This window comes from Neovison vison, chromosome 6, assembly GCF_020171115.1.
Source record: "Neovison vison isolate M4711 chromosome 6, ASM_NN_V1, whole genome shotgun sequence".
In the NCBI taxonomy this organism is placed as follows: Eukaryota; Metazoa; Chordata; class Mammalia; order Carnivora; family Mustelidae; genus Neogale; species Neogale vison.
Window position 1 is genome coordinate 14,929,344 of NC_058096.1, and position 15,566 is coordinate 14,944,909.

Consider the following 15,566-nt stretch of genomic DNA (forward strand, 5'->3'; position numbering starts at 1 on the left):
GATATTAGTCAGCAGCCTGGAGTCTTAGATTTTAGAATCGGAAGACGATTTTCAAAATCAATCAAACTTAGGTGCAGGTTTTAGCATAGCCATATGCTGAATGATTGTAGAAAAGTGACTGAATTTCTTAGAGCTTTGGTTTCTTAATATGTAACACCAGGACATAATTTCTACATCATAGGGTTATATTTGAAGGAGTGTCCTTCACAATGGGTCCCACTGGAAACTGTCACCCAAACAAGATTTTCCTGCTTGAGGAAACTATGGAGCATTATTCTAAACATTCCTTTACCACATGATATCTCAGGGTATTTAATATGCTATAATGCTTTGGGAATTATCTTTGTGTGTGTGTGTGCATTGGGCATTTTCAACAAAATTGGAAAGTATTCAGTACTCCCCATGCTTATTAGATAACAGAATTTATTTTTCCCCAAAAGCATCTTGACAGACCATTGTTCTACAGATCATACTCTAGGGAACACTGGTGTGATGTGTGCATCTCATCCAGTGATAATGTACACAACACATTAGCCATGCCTGTCACATAACTGCCATTTAATAAACAAGAGTTTTGGTTTGGGGGGTAATTTTTAATTTCTCTGAGCTTCAATTTTCTCAGTTGTAAGTTGAAGGTAATCTGTTGACCTATATTTACTAGGAGAATTAAAAGAAATAATATCATGGCATAGAAAATGAGATCATTTGTAATAATCCTGTTAAAAGATACTGGTTAGCAGATGCTAGTTCCTTATAGAGAAATTAAGTATTATTCTCTGGTCAGGTGGGCAGTAAGTACAGTTTACCATGAAACTTAATACGAAGTCAGTTTGGAAAGGAAGTTTTCCAGTTTAGAGGTTCAAACTATACCTAAAACCATATTTCCTTACACAAGCATTAAAAATCAAGGGCAATTTCATTGCACGCAAGAGAAGGACCCAAATCAACAATACATGAGGATCTAGTAGAAGTTTTGAACCTCGTCTCCAGCAATTCTATTTTGATTATTCTGGAATGGAGGCAGGACAATAGCTTTTTTTTTTTTTTAAGATAACCAGTTGATTCTATCATGTAGTAGAGATCTAAAGCATTATATGCATATAACTGGCACTCAGTACATCACTCATGTTTACTGATTGATGTTAGAGGTATGACCACTAATTCTAAGCAAGATATACAGCACATATTTGGCATTCAATGTTCAATAGACCCTCTCTAGAGAGAATTCAAAAAGAAACTGCACATCTTTGAGATAAAAATTTCATTATATTCAATTGATAACCTTCATATTTAGTTATAGGAGCTAAGCCTACACCAAATGATCAAATCAGAAGTTTATGGTCTCTGCACCCTTTTATCCCCAAGGACCTCCATACATTTCAGAAATATAGGTTCCCTACACTATCTTCTTTCTCCTTCTATACATGCCCTAGATAACGAGTTCTTAATACCAAGTAAATAACCACTGAGACCACAGTGACCCCACCAAGGACCATTGCATTTAAGTGAAATTTAGGGAAAAAAGGGGGCGGGAGCTTGAGCATGAAAAAAAATTTCCAAAGTCTGTTTTCACGTCATTAGTTCTCAGACTTTGGTGTACCTAAGAATCCCCCAGGGAAATTACATAAAATACTGATTATAGGTTTCATCTCCATAGATTCCTTCTCAGGGATTACAATCCAGGAACAGGTATTTTTTAACAAAATCTGGAAGTGAGTGCTTAAAACGACTTTGCACATTAGTTTTCATAAAAATTAGCTTAAATATAGCAGTTCTCTCCAAAATTAGGTCATGTACATGAGGTTTTATTAAAACTATCTTCAGTACAAGAGGTTTGTAAAATAGCTTTTCTTACATGAGTTTTTTCCCCAACAATCTTAAATACAAGTGTTTAAAAATGTTGGTAAGCATGAGTTTTCTTTAAAGCTAGATGGCTAGGATGCTTAGCTTAAAGAAGAGACAATCCGTGGAAGGCATGAGCAAGGTCTTCAGAGAGCCAAAATGCACTTGCAAAGAATGAGGAGTGTTTCTTGGTCCAGAGCCACAACTAAAACAAGTGAATGGATGTAAAAGAGGTTCCATATAAAATACAGCAAAATAGTTCTAATAATTTTTAAAAATGGAGCTAAATAGAATACAGCAATTTGACTTCAAGTTAAAGGGTAAGAGTGAGCTTTTATTAACACTGGCAGTTTTTCTGTGGATTATACCTGAAGGAAGACTGTTTCAAGTTAGCAAGAGAGCAGAGAGATATGAAAGATTGAACAAGTACATCAAGAACTATGGAGCCCAGAATGTTGTCTAATCTGGTTCCTGGCAAGCCTGTTTTATAAGCCAATGCAATAATAATAAGGAAAAAAAAAGCTGATTTTGTCTTAGACTAAAATTATAACCTGAATTATTTTAGGGTTTTTTCAGCAAAATTGGAACTACCTAAGGAACATATGGTGGGTAGAGATAATGTTCTTAGGAAATTCAGCTGGATCATATAGTTAAACCTTTCCCAAAATTATTTCCAAATACCTTACTGCATTTGACTAGCACTATATAATGTTCTATGTAAGCCATCTATGGCAAAGCAATGATTCCAAATTAGTTTCCAAGCCCATAACCCTTTACACTATAAGGTCTATTTCCCAGTAAGCACTTTAAAAGCAGCCTAGCCTTGAAAGCAAAAGGAAAGCAAAGCATTCTTACTTCTTGCACTATTTTCTGCACATCTGAATGTGCCAAATGGCATTATTAATTAACTCTTATAGATAATGAAAAATTTCTGCTTGATGCTGCAGTTTTAACTTGCCTTTAGGAACCATCTCATTATGCTTCCCACAGTTATGGAATTTTATATGCACAGATGCACAAGCATATTAAATTCATTTTTGTTTTCAAAATCCTCCATAGAGACTGATATCATGGAAAATGGGATTCTCCTTTAAATTTTCAAAGAAGTATTATTTGCACAAATAAGAACATTTTTGTGATAGAAAACCAAATGTTCTGTGTAGTTTCACATGCTACAGGATCTGAGATTTGTAATTGGCAAACCAAATAGGGCTAATTGGCCAAATTGCACAATACAACCATGTCTCCATATCACAACATACACGCCAAATACACATAAAAATAATGAGTAAGACCTGAGTGATGTAAAGAAGTTACTGTTGTTGTTCCATTTATCCACTAAGTTTAAGGTAGTAGGGTCAGAATTTTCTTCCTATTTTTTTAACTGAAGTGCTTAGAATTCAAACATTCGGATATTTCAACTAAAAAAAAAAAAAAAAAAAAGAATGGTGCCCTTATCATTTAGTCTTTACCAACCATAAGAACTAAGAAACTCCTGTCCACAGATAACCCGCCCTATCTTCACATTTATCTTAAGTCCTAACTGTCACTTGGCACATTATCATCTGATAATGTGTCTCCAAGTGTCCTCAGCTTCATTTCTTACATAGTCTGATCACTTTATTTAGAAAATGATTTGGAGAACTCTCAATAGGTTGTTTCTGTAATTGTGGAAAGAGGCTTTCCTTTGCCTGGAAACCCAAACATTCATTAATTCATGGAGAGGCCAGGAAGCAATTAATAACTATTTAGAAAAATGGGGCACCTGGGTGGCTCAGTGGGTTAAGCCTCTGCCTTCGGCTCAGGTCATGATCTTAGGGTCCTGGGATCAAGCCCTGCATCGGGCTCTCTGCTCTGTGGGGAGCCCGCTTCTCTGCCTACTTGTGATCTCTATCAAATAAATAAATAAAATCTTAAAAAAAAAAAGAAAGAAATAACTTTTCCAGGGTACAATGGTAGTGTCTTCTAAATCAAACAAATTCTAAAAGGTATAAACGGCTCAATGGAAATGTGACCTGGGAATCACAAGCCAAGAATGCAGGTGTCTGTGCTATTACTGAATGGGTATGTGACTTTGGGCAAGTCAGTGTTCTTCCCTCACTCTCAGTCTCCCCATCTGTGCAATTAGGAGATGACATTTAAAGTTCTCTTCCAGCCACAATATTTTTTAAGTTTGATAAAAAGTGGGAAAGAAATAAAAATATAGAAGCAGGACCAAAAAAATAATAATAAAGGTTTGGCCAAATATAAATGTAAACAATATTATGCAATTACCTTGGACATATTAAATTCTTATTGCCATAAGCAGAATTACCTATCCCTGCCCATGATTCAGGATAGAATAGTCCACTTTGGATATAGAAAAACCAACATCATAGCATCAAAGAATGGAACAGTTCTCATCCACTCATAAGCAAAGCATGACAAACACAAGGAAGGCTACAAAAGTAAAATCATTCTAGACTTTGATGAGCCCACAGGATAGGTAAAAATAGTAACAAAATAAAACAACAAATGTGCCAAACAAAGACATATAGTTAGAAGTTATTTGAAGCTATGGAACTGATTACATTCTCAATCACAACTCAAGAAAGGGGATATCAGTGGGACTGGAGTGCATGGGGGAAAACTATTCTGCAAAGGGAACTTAAATTCTACTAAGGACAAAAGGAAACAAAGAAAAAGGTTGATGTGCTCTTACTGTCTATTACTTTTACCCCTACCCTCCACCACCTTCAAGAATCAAGGTTTTTTTATATGTATTGCTTCCAAGCCAGACATGAATCAAACTTTTAGCTTTTGAGTTTTAAGTAGACTTTACAGATCTGTAGCATAGGCAAAATCTTGAAAACCATGGCTTTCAGGTTAAAGAACCAGATGTTTCATTGAGTAAGTTAGTTGTTATAATTCATATAGTTTATCTTTAATTAACAGGATCCAAAACCCAGAGACCCAAAGTTGGAGAAATGCACAAAATATTTTCCTCCCTCCTGTTCCACTTCTGACCAATTTTTGACCCCTAGGAAAGAAGGGAAGAATGGGAGGGAAGTCATTAAAACTTGATGGTACCAGAATTCCTGAGAGAAGGCTTCATGACCATCCCTGAGTCAAGTCCCAACCTGAGGACAGGAAATAGAAACTTCAGAAAAGCTCAGGAAGGATCCTAAACAGAAAATACTATTTTGGGGTTCAGAGGGTATAACCCAGGATATGGCAAAACTTGAAAGAAATTTTACATCCAACTGTCTCCAGAATGGTGGAATAACAAGGTCTAAGCCATGAACCCCGAACAGCTTCATACTCCTGCTCTGTCCTAGAGTGTCTGAGTGAAAACTCCATGATGCTTCCCAATGAAGAGCTTTGTGGAAGAGCCAAGAGAACCACTGGACTAAAAGAGTTGAGTTTGGAGTATAAAAGATTCAATGTGACATGAAGACCATAGTGGGGCCACAAGCATCTCAGAGAACACAGCAGAGAGAGAGTATAGCATCCTAGACCCACTAGGATGCCACACCCCAGTGGAAGCCAAGGGATAAAGCATGGCCATAGACTAGCTTCTCCCACTATTACAATGCCCAGGCTCTCTATTAAACTCTCCTCTACCCAGATACACCTGGGAAAGAAGAGGAATAGGGAGATGGGGAGAGACTCATTTTAACTGAGTCATTAGAAAAGAAACTTAGTTTTAAATGAAGAGTGAGTAACCTTGAGTTGATAATATCCACTAGATACCCAGGGATCTCTCTTAAAAAAAAAAAAAAATACCCAGGGATCTCTAAACTAAGGTGGGATTTGTTAATTTTTTTAATAGCATGAGATAATTTTCTTGCACACCTCGGTTTATAGCTTGAGAAAAAATATATATCCTCTACATAAGGACATAAGCTGGTATTGCAAGCATGGTAGCTCACACACACACTATGGACAACTAAAACCCTCCATCAGGCTCAATTTAGCTCAAGGCTAAGACCATTCTCTATATGAGAAGGGGCATGCAAAAAATTCTTAAAGCTTATTTTTAAGGCTCCAACTCTGCCTCTGAGTTGCTGAAAGGACCAGGCCCTCTTGTCTATATGGCAATGGAAAGCCTGTCCTCATCATACCATCTCAGGCCTTGAACGTGGATGCCGGGTCAGGTACATATTGGTACATAGACCTATATTCCAAGGAAATTTGTAGGCTCTGAGCTTACAAGAGGGGTTGAGGCAGGTCAGGTAATGTCGGGAAGCCAGAAAGAAGACAGAAAGCCAAAGAAGACTGTCACATTGGCCTCTGATAATGACTCCAGACAGGAGAAAGGCACTGTGGGTCCTATGGGTTGGCATGCAAACACACATTTCTGCCATTCTTAAGCAAGGAGAGTTGCTCACTTCTGGATATGTCCGGCCCACCTGAGGCTTATCCTTAGAGCAAAAACTCTTTCTGCTCTCTGCTCATAACACTTGAGTGGACCACTTTGCAGCCACCTCTCTATACCTATCAGCCACTTTCATGTCCACTCTAGGGCAATGGAAAGTTTTAGCTGCCCTTGAGCAACATTCAGAGGCCATGGGAGGCAGAGGACAATCTCCAACCAGCCTGATGATTGGCTTTGATGCCATTTCTGCACTCTAGCGACTGCTTCCTCTTAGTCTGAGACAGAGAGTGGGCACAAACTCTGGAATTTAATATGTCCAATCTGCATTTTCAGATTCCCCCATCTACTCCGCTGTCCCACATTTATTTGCCTTATCTTAGCCCATGGGAGTTTAACCCAAGAGTGGCAAGTGAGGGGCTCATTCTCTGGTATTCTTCAGCATCTAGGCTCTCCCAGGCCCTAGCTGGAAGATTCTCCTTGAAAACAGACATAGAACCGTCCTAGCTTCATACCCCATCCCCAGTCCCATTGGCTGGACCCTGAAGGCTCTAAGGCAAACTTTTACAATTCAAAGTGCCTTCTTTTTCCTTCTTTCAGACACCTGGCTGTTGTAATTAATAGCTTCAAAGACTGCTGTGGCTTCAATAGATCCACAAAAATCTATTTAAGAACTCAAAGCTGCAAATTTTACTTTTTTTCCTTTCTGTCATCCCTACCCTGAGGGTAATGCATATAAAAGCTCTTGCTATGACTTTAAAAGTGGAAAAAGGGTTTAGAGTCAGAAGATTTGGAAAAAGCACATGGATTAATATCAAAATGAAGTACTGCTCCAGTGTTAACCTCACCTTTCAAAGTTTTCCATGAAATTATACCTAATGTTAGAGGAGAATGAACTGATACCTAACAGTTTGGGTGTAGAGCCCTGAGCAGCCACTCCAAGTGAAAACTTTAAGAATTCTAAAAAAATAATAATATATATTTATATATGTAATTTTTATATATTTTATATATTTATATATATATATATATAATATATATATATATCCACTCCACTATACACTTGTATTTATTTTAATGGAAGAAAAACTTTTCTAAATACAATCTTTAATAAAGATGGACCCCAGAAAGATGATCCTCATGTACGTGGTGTTACTGAGTAACTGTGTCCCCCCCAGGTGTATGTTTATAGTTCAAAGGAGCTCAGATTGGAAAACAGGGAATTCTGGGGTATGCATTCATGCAAAGAATTAACTTACATCTAGGATCTGAGAGAGCAAAGATGTTGGCATCAAGCCTCAAGTGTGGGGGCAAAAAGATAAGATAGAGGACTTGAGACGGAAAAGGATATAGAGATGGTGACAACATAAGATTAAAAGGAACTAGGAAAATGAGTTAGTGGGATTGACAAACTGTAGCCAAAGGGAAGATAGGGCTAAAGGGAGTGGAGTGCCACTTTAAATATGGAAGGTGCAGGAAAATGGGCTGGACGATGAGTGGATTCTGGGTCACAGGTGGCAATAAGGAGACCACATCTTGAAGTTCTAGTTCAGTGTCTAGATTTCCTCTACCCCAAAATTTGGGGCACAGTTGAGGAGATGAGACTCAGCTCTCTCATTAGCTTTCAGGCACAATTAATCATAAACACTATTCTGGAAGATGCTGTGATGGCTGACTCTCAACCTCTCAAATTTAAGTCCAAGAATAGTTGCAGAAGAAATGGCCCAGGGATTCTGAGTGAACCCAGAAAACTGATAAAACAAGAGTAGATGGTAGCCAAATTATGAGTTCTGGGATACAAGAACCTCACACAAAGATTGTGTACACATGGCTACTCCAACAATTCCCCTCCCCCTTCCTTAACATAATTAGTGGGAGATCACTGGAGCTTGATCTCTGCTGTTAGATCATCAATTATCCTGTGAAGACATAAAACATGTATGCAGATAGGTGACCAGAATTTCCAAAGTCTTAAGGTAACAAATGTATGAATAGAATTCTTCCATCCTTATTCCTTAAAAAGTTTCCTGACATTTTGAACACTCTAGATTTTTCCCATATTGAACCTCAGAGTTTAAAAATGTTAAGGATACGAATGCTTAGAACTTCTTCTTAAAAAGAAAAAAAATCAGGGCATCTGGGTGGCTCAGTTGGTTAAACCTCTGCCTTCAACTCAGGTCATGATCCCAGAGTCATGGGTGGAGTCCTGCATTGGGCTCCCAGCTCTGTGGGGAGTCTGCTTCTCCTCCTGACCTTCCCCCCTTTCATGCTCTCTTTCTCACTCTCTCTCTCAAATAAAAAAATAAAAATCTTAAAAAATATATCACTGAAACATTCCCTCCACAGAATTGTGATAGTAATTTGATAAGACCAAGAAAATAAGAGCAATGATAATCTCATTCTCAGTAACCTGTTCCTTGATTTCTATATTTCACTAAAATTTGATCTATTTTACTAAAAAGGGTCTTTACAAAAAGACTTCAGATTACAGCTTGCTTTCAAGTTAAAGCAGATGTATCTAAAATGAAAGATTTTATATCTGTAAGATGACACAAATATTATCTATATCTTTCTTCAGCACTTAATGTGAAAATTTATTAGACAATGTCACAGACCACTTCGTTTGTCTTTAAATAAAAAGCCCAATAAAGTAGCAAAAGAAACCTATTTAAAATGTAAGGTGTAAAGGAATGCATTCCAAGCAGTTCTTCTAAATGTACCAATGAATAAAGCACCGAATGCAAAAATGTTAAATACACAATAACAAATCAATCTGATATTCACAATCTGATGCCAAGTTTACAACTAGCAAAGTCATTCCCAGTCAGCCTAGCCTTGATCCTTTCAATATTGTAAACTCAAATCAAATTTAAAATGCAGCTTTTCCTATAACTTAAAAGAAATCACTCTTCACCCCCAGGCTACTTTTTTTTAAGGCAGTTTATTTTAGGTACAAAGCAAGAACTCGATTAGCTCCTCCCACCCCTTCTGAGGGAATATTTGTAATACAAGGATAAAGGTGTCAGGAAAGAAGAATAATGTATATTATGGTCACACCAGTACCAAGAAATTAAATATTGGGGATTATTCCAAAGGAGGTGCCATGCTGTCAGCAATTACTTTTAAAAATCTAGCCAAAGAGGAAGCAAAAGAAGGAAAGCAAAAGAAGGCAGGAGAAGAAAATGATGGCGGGCGGGGGCGGTCATTCAGGACACACCGCACGCTCAAAACAAGTGGAAAAGAGGAATGGCTCTCTGCAAAACAAGCAAATCCTTTTCCTTGTAAAAACCAGAAGAGCTATGGGGCTGCCGGAAGCTTCGCTACTGGTTTCTAGCAGACTACTTGTACCTCAGCTTCCTTCCCTCTACAAGAGAAGTCACAGGCGCACACACTCACACTTGCGCATACATAGACACACCTGTCTGTCTTTGGACGATGTCCAGAACAGCATCAAAGGCACTAATATAGTTTATTACTATAAACCCATTTATTTATAAGTGGATTTTCCTATCAGACTTGTCATCATAGGGATTCATTGTCAATGGGTTCAGAAGCAGAGATATATATATATATTTTTTTTTTATGGCAAGAGACTGCAGTTAATTTTCATTTCCTTATTATGCTTGAACACCTATCCTTCACAGGCAAGACACAAGCTGTCATAAAGCCTATTACTACATAAATACTAAAATGGGTTATGAGCTGGGTAAAACAAGTAAATAAGCATTGAAAATGCTATGTATTATACATGTAGAAAACCTACTTTAAAACACTGGTATAAACAAAGAATTGGTGCATAAAAAGTCGAACAATGGCTAAAATTAAAGGAGCATCAACCTTTCAATGTTCTTCCTTTCCCTCCAAAAAACAAACAAACAAAACAAAATACATATAGCAAGTTCCATAGACTTAAAATATTTTCAGTGATGTATATACAAAGTTATTTTAAAGAAAGAGATGTGCCAGGCATTGTCCTGTGTGTTTTACAGGTACCTGCCCAACCATTCACAAACTACTCAATGAAAAGACTTCTACTATTGTTTCCATTTTATAGATAAGGAAACTGAGTCAAAGAGAAACTAAATATCTGCTCAGTGTAACCCAGTTTCTGGGTACTGTAGCTAAAATTTAAATTCCAGCATTCTGATACTGGGCCAACTCACAACTATAATTCGTGGTCATATGTGTGGATCCATTGAAAATATGAACTCCACCCACCAGAGAAAAATAAAAGGACCCAGGATGCATGCTACGGGGTTGGGGGGGTTCTAGTCTGCAAAGCACTGGAGGGTACTGCTGAGGTATCTATCCTACCTCTAATTTCCCTACCTACCAAGCATGGCAACTAGGTGGTCATCAATATGTCTGACACTTTCTAATGAAGTAGGTTTACAAATTTAAACTTCCATGCTTAAACTTAATTTTCTATGGCCCTGTGAACACAAGAGAGTTCATGAAAACCATGTCCAGAAATAGAAGCTTTGGAAAGCTACTTAAACTTTTATCCTAATTCAGAAGCTACATATATATATATATATATATATATATATATATATATATATAGTCTTTAATTCTGAGATTATAAAAGGCAAATTGAAGAATGAATAGGAGACCCTCTCATGCCACTCTGTGCTGAGATGACCTTCAACAGTTTCATTTCCTGTGGATACAAGAGTGTGGTTTGCTTGAGCTCATGGCTGGTAGGGACCTTAAAGGTCATCTTGCCTTATGACTACAGCAAAAACTTGGAAGCAGAAAGGTCAGCTCCAATATCTTGCCATTTTCTTTTTTGACAGTTGGAGACAAAGTGAGAATCAAAAAGAAATCATTGTTTGTGACCAAAGAGAAAGAAACCAAACCACTCATAAAACTATATTTATATTCACTTTCATGCTGGCAGCAAGAAATAAATACTTGGAGTTGATCAAAAGAATAGACCTTTGTTGTATTTTAAGGCAATACAAAATTTGAAGGAAAACTGTGTTGTTTAAGAGAAACATAATTGAAATGTATTGTCAAGATAAGATCTGTGACTGCCCTACTACCCAAAATAAGAGAGAGAGAGAGAGGGTTTCTAGCCCCCTCCTGGTTGTGTCTCTTATGGGAGCCACATTTGGAGACTTGCTTTGGTAGTTTTAGGGCAAAATAAAGAGAAATGTCTAAAATGAAATGTTTGGGGAGTTGAAATAAAACACAAAGATTGCAATTTCTTAACATATATTTATAGGAAAAGAACCTACAAAAAATTCTCTATAGTGATTTTAAAAAAAAAAAATTAAGGTGTTGGAGATTTTAAGTGAAAGCAATTGAGTCTGGGAAGTCAGATGGACTGAGTTCAAATGTGAGCTTTTTCTCTTGCAAGCCACATTTCCTGGACAAATTACTTAATTTCTCCAATAGTAAATTTCCCTATCTACATAATGAGCATAATAATTCCTACCTTATAAGATTGCTGTGAGATTTGTGTGTAATAGTGTGAGGTGTAAAATCCTTGGCACTTCTTCCTTCTCTCTCTCTCTTCCTTCCATTTTCATGATCTTCCTGAAATTAGAAATGTCCTGTGCAAAAAAATAAAATAAAATAAAAAATACAAACAAAAAAACTTACATTAAAATAAATATCTGAGCAAAAATTGCAAAACCCCAATGCAACACCATCCACCACAAAGGCACTATAAAACATTCAATTCAGCTTAGTAATATAAATTTCACATCACATTATGCTACAAAAAAATTAATATATGACATACCTACTGTAATATTTTTTGAAAGTATAATTCATAGAAAATATTTTGAAGTTTTTCTTTGTGTGACATGATCCCTCCTCTCAGTTTGCTGAAGCCACAACTTACCATTTGAAAAGAAATTAATATGCATAACATGAATTTTCACTACTATAAGAAAATGGAAATGAAATTCAAATCCTATAAACATACATGTGGAAAAGAGACAAAGTTGGGGCCCCTGGGTGGCTCAGTGGGTTAAAGCCTCTGCTTTCGGCTCAGGTCATGATCCCAGGGTCCTGGGATCAAGCCCCGCATCGGGCTCTCTGCTCAGCAGGGAGCCTGCTTCCCCTCCTCTCTCTCTGCCTGCTTCTCTGCCTACTTGTGATCTCTGTCTGTCAAATGAATAAATAAAATCTTTAAAAAAAAAAAAAAGACAAAGTCATACAAAAATGAGTACTCTTTTTGGAGGTATGTGTCTGATAGACCAGTAATTTACATCTAAGATCTAAATTTGTCTGTCTGGTTCTCAAATCAAGTAGAAAAATTAAAAATACTGCTTATTTAGCCACACCTGGGTGGCTCAGTCAGTTTAGCATCCTAACTCTTGGTTTCCACTCAGGTCATGATCTCAGGGTTGTGAGATCAAGCCCCACCTATGGCTCCACACCCCAGCATGGAGGCTGCTGGAGATATTTCTCTCTCTCTCTCTCTCTCTCTATCCCTCTGCTCTTCTTCCTGTGTGCTCTCTCTCTCTCTCTCTCTCTCATAAATAAATAAATAAATATATTTTTTAAAAAGTACTGTTTATTTAAACTACTTCAATTTTTGTATGGAACAAAAATGGAGTGTAGATTTTCAAAAATACATGTCGCCTCCTGATATGCAAGGACTGCAGGAGACATTTCCCGCATTGCACGCGTGAATCACCAATGTCTTCCTATCAGGCCCTCACAACCTCAAGAAATCAGCTGGTGGAATGTCATTGTGTTTAACATATCCATTTTTCAAGTTAATCACAAATGAGTCACACAGTTACCCTTCCACACACTTTACCAACGGCTTTGGGGTTTGAAGGGTGTTTTAAGGGTGATCTCATAAAAAACAATACTACTTTATGGACAGCTCTATAAGCAAGAATTTGTCACTTGAAGATCTTATCTTGGCTGGAATAAATGACAGTAAATTATGTTTTATTATAGCATTTGTATACTGTGCATGTGAATCCATACAGTGTAATTGTAATAGATCTGTACATATATATGCCATCTGCATATGTGTGATATTTCATAATCATTGCTCCATTTTCTCCTTGTATAATGCCATCATCTTTGCTGTGCAGTTCAGTACCATATTATTTTCATTTCAACCACAGCTGCATCATTGCTGCTGCCAGATCTCTGTTTTTTTGGAGAAAATATACAATTTAAAATTGTTTTTTTTCTTTTTTTTTATCAGAAAGGAAAGTCATCAAGAATTAGATTTTATTTTAGGAACAAAGTAAGGTTTCATGGGAGAAAAAAACAAAGCCTTGGTGTAGAGAAGGTTTGTTCATTTTCTATAGCATTACTGAAGTGTCCGTATGCCTTGATAAACCTATCAATGTTTGGATCATCTCAATGGGGGAAATGACTTAACTTAACTCTATTTTCGTGTCTCAGCAAAGGTAAGTTGTCTATTTTGAGAACCTAACTGGGTAGTCTTATACTACTGCATCAGTGAATGAAACCCCAAAGTCTACCCAGCTAGCCTGCTGCCTCAGTTTCCCCAAATAGAAAAGGCAAATGGCCAGTGGGTGGAGGAGGAGGTGTGGGAACTGGCCGGGAACTTACTCTGTGGCAGGTTGCCTTAGACCAATATCTTGTATTCATAAAAACCTAGGTGAGAGACAGATCAGCGGAGGAGGACGCTAGTTTGGTTACACTGATGCTCTATTATTTCGTGTTCTCTAGTGTCTCTCTTTCAATGCCATCATGGAGGAACTGGGAATCTCACTCAAAAATCAGAAAAAGCTAAAGAAAAAGTCAAGAACTAAGGGGAAATCTCCCTTCACAAGTATCCTTACTTGCCATCAGAGACGAACTCAGAGGAAAGAGACTGTGGCATGATCCAAGAACACATCTACAGGCAGCTTTCAGAAAAAAAAAAAAAAAAAAAGATACGCTCACTACAGGTTTTGGGAGGAAGGATTCCTGACAAGGGCATGATGTGTTTCCATGTGTCTATATATATAACTACGGTTATATATAGAGATATAAGAAATACAAAAGTTTAAGAAGCTCACAGAGACAGAAAGTACTTGGGAAGCGGCACTGGTTCTTTTGAAATGAATTTGTATGCTCACTTATTATGCCTTTCCTCTCTTCTGGATAAATTTCTGTGTGTTCTTTCTAAATAATAATAAAACAACAGGGTTTTGTTTTGTTTTGTTTTGTTTTGTTTTTCCAGAAAAGGTTTGAGTGTTGGTTTGTTCCCCTTTACACGGCTCCCATTCACAGTGTTTGGTTGCCAAGTGTCATCTGTTGTCAGTTTGCTATTTTGATGACTCTCTCCACCTGTTCAGACAGAATCACTTCTGACTAAGTTTAAAAAAAAAATACTTTTAGTTCATACAAAATACCTAGCTATTATAGTAAAGTGAAACTATTCATCTCTGTGCTTTGAAATCTAACTTCATAAGTACTTTAAAATGGCACTTGGAACATCAGTGAGTATAAGATAAAAGGATTCTGAAAAAAGGGATATTCATTCAAAAAACAGAAGTATCTACCGCATTCTGGGCACTGTTCTAGGTTCTGCCTAGAGATGGTCCCTGCCCTCACATAGTTTAGTTAAGCAAAAAAGAAAAACATGATATTCCTCAAAGAGGGATTAGCACTTCCTCTGTGGAAGCCAGAAGCTGAAGGACCATGCAGGAGAAATAGTCAACCAAGGAAGTCTTCACGAAGGAAAGCATAGCTCAACTAGGATGACAAGTCAATCAGGTAAAGGGTGAAGGGAGGGACACAAGGTGGAGAAGCAAGTGTTCCAGGCTGAGGAAGCAGCACATCTGAAGCCCCTGAGAGAAGAGCAAATAGGGCTAAAAAGGAGCTGGGTGTGGCAAAATGCAAGGGGATGCAATGGACCTGATAGGTGACAATCACTCTGGGTGAAAATAATGAAAGAATTGAAGGCCAAGGAGACTGAAGAGACGGGGTCACTGGAAGGCTCTTTCGGGAACCCAGGGAAAGGACATGGCAAGGTGACCAGAGCAGTGGCAGGCAGAGAGCACTGCATGATGGAGGTAACTCGGAGGCACAACTCATCGGCCAGAGATTTAGATGGTGGTCATGAGGGAAGAATGGGGCTAAGAAAAAGTCCAAGATTGGGGTCGGAGGAGAGGCAGGCTTCACCGGAGAGTCAGGGTATCATTCATCATATTGGGAACCAATGAAGAGCAGGCATTGGATCAACATTTCATATGATTAAGTCCCATTAGTTTCTGTAGGATGATTCTATAACTACAAGAATATTTTGGTTGGGTGATGGACACTGGGGAGGGTATGTGCTATGGTGACCGCTGTGAAGTGTGTAAGCCTGGCGATTCACAGACCTGTACCCCTGGGGCTAATAGTACATTATATGTTAATAAAAAATAAAAAGTTTTTT

The 15,566-nt window shown here is 37.7% G+C and overlaps 1 protein-coding gene across 2 annotated transcripts in view; it reads left to right on the forward strand.

Annotated features, from left to right (window-relative positions):
• Window positions 1-14,334, forward strand: part of GRIK1 (glutamate ionotropic receptor kainate type subunit 1) — a 381,656-nt gene extending 367,322 nt beyond the window's left edge. For both annotated transcript variants that reach the window (XM_044251035.1, XM_044251036.1), the window contains one exon: window positions 13,871-14,334. In XM_044251035.1, coding sequence (XP_044106970.1) covers window positions 13,871-14,026 — 156 coding nt within the window. In that variant the 3' untranslated portion in view covers window positions 14,027-14,334. The remainder of the gene's footprint in view (window positions 1-13,870) is intronic.
• The last annotated feature ends 1,232 nt before the right edge of the window (window positions 14,335-15,566 follow it).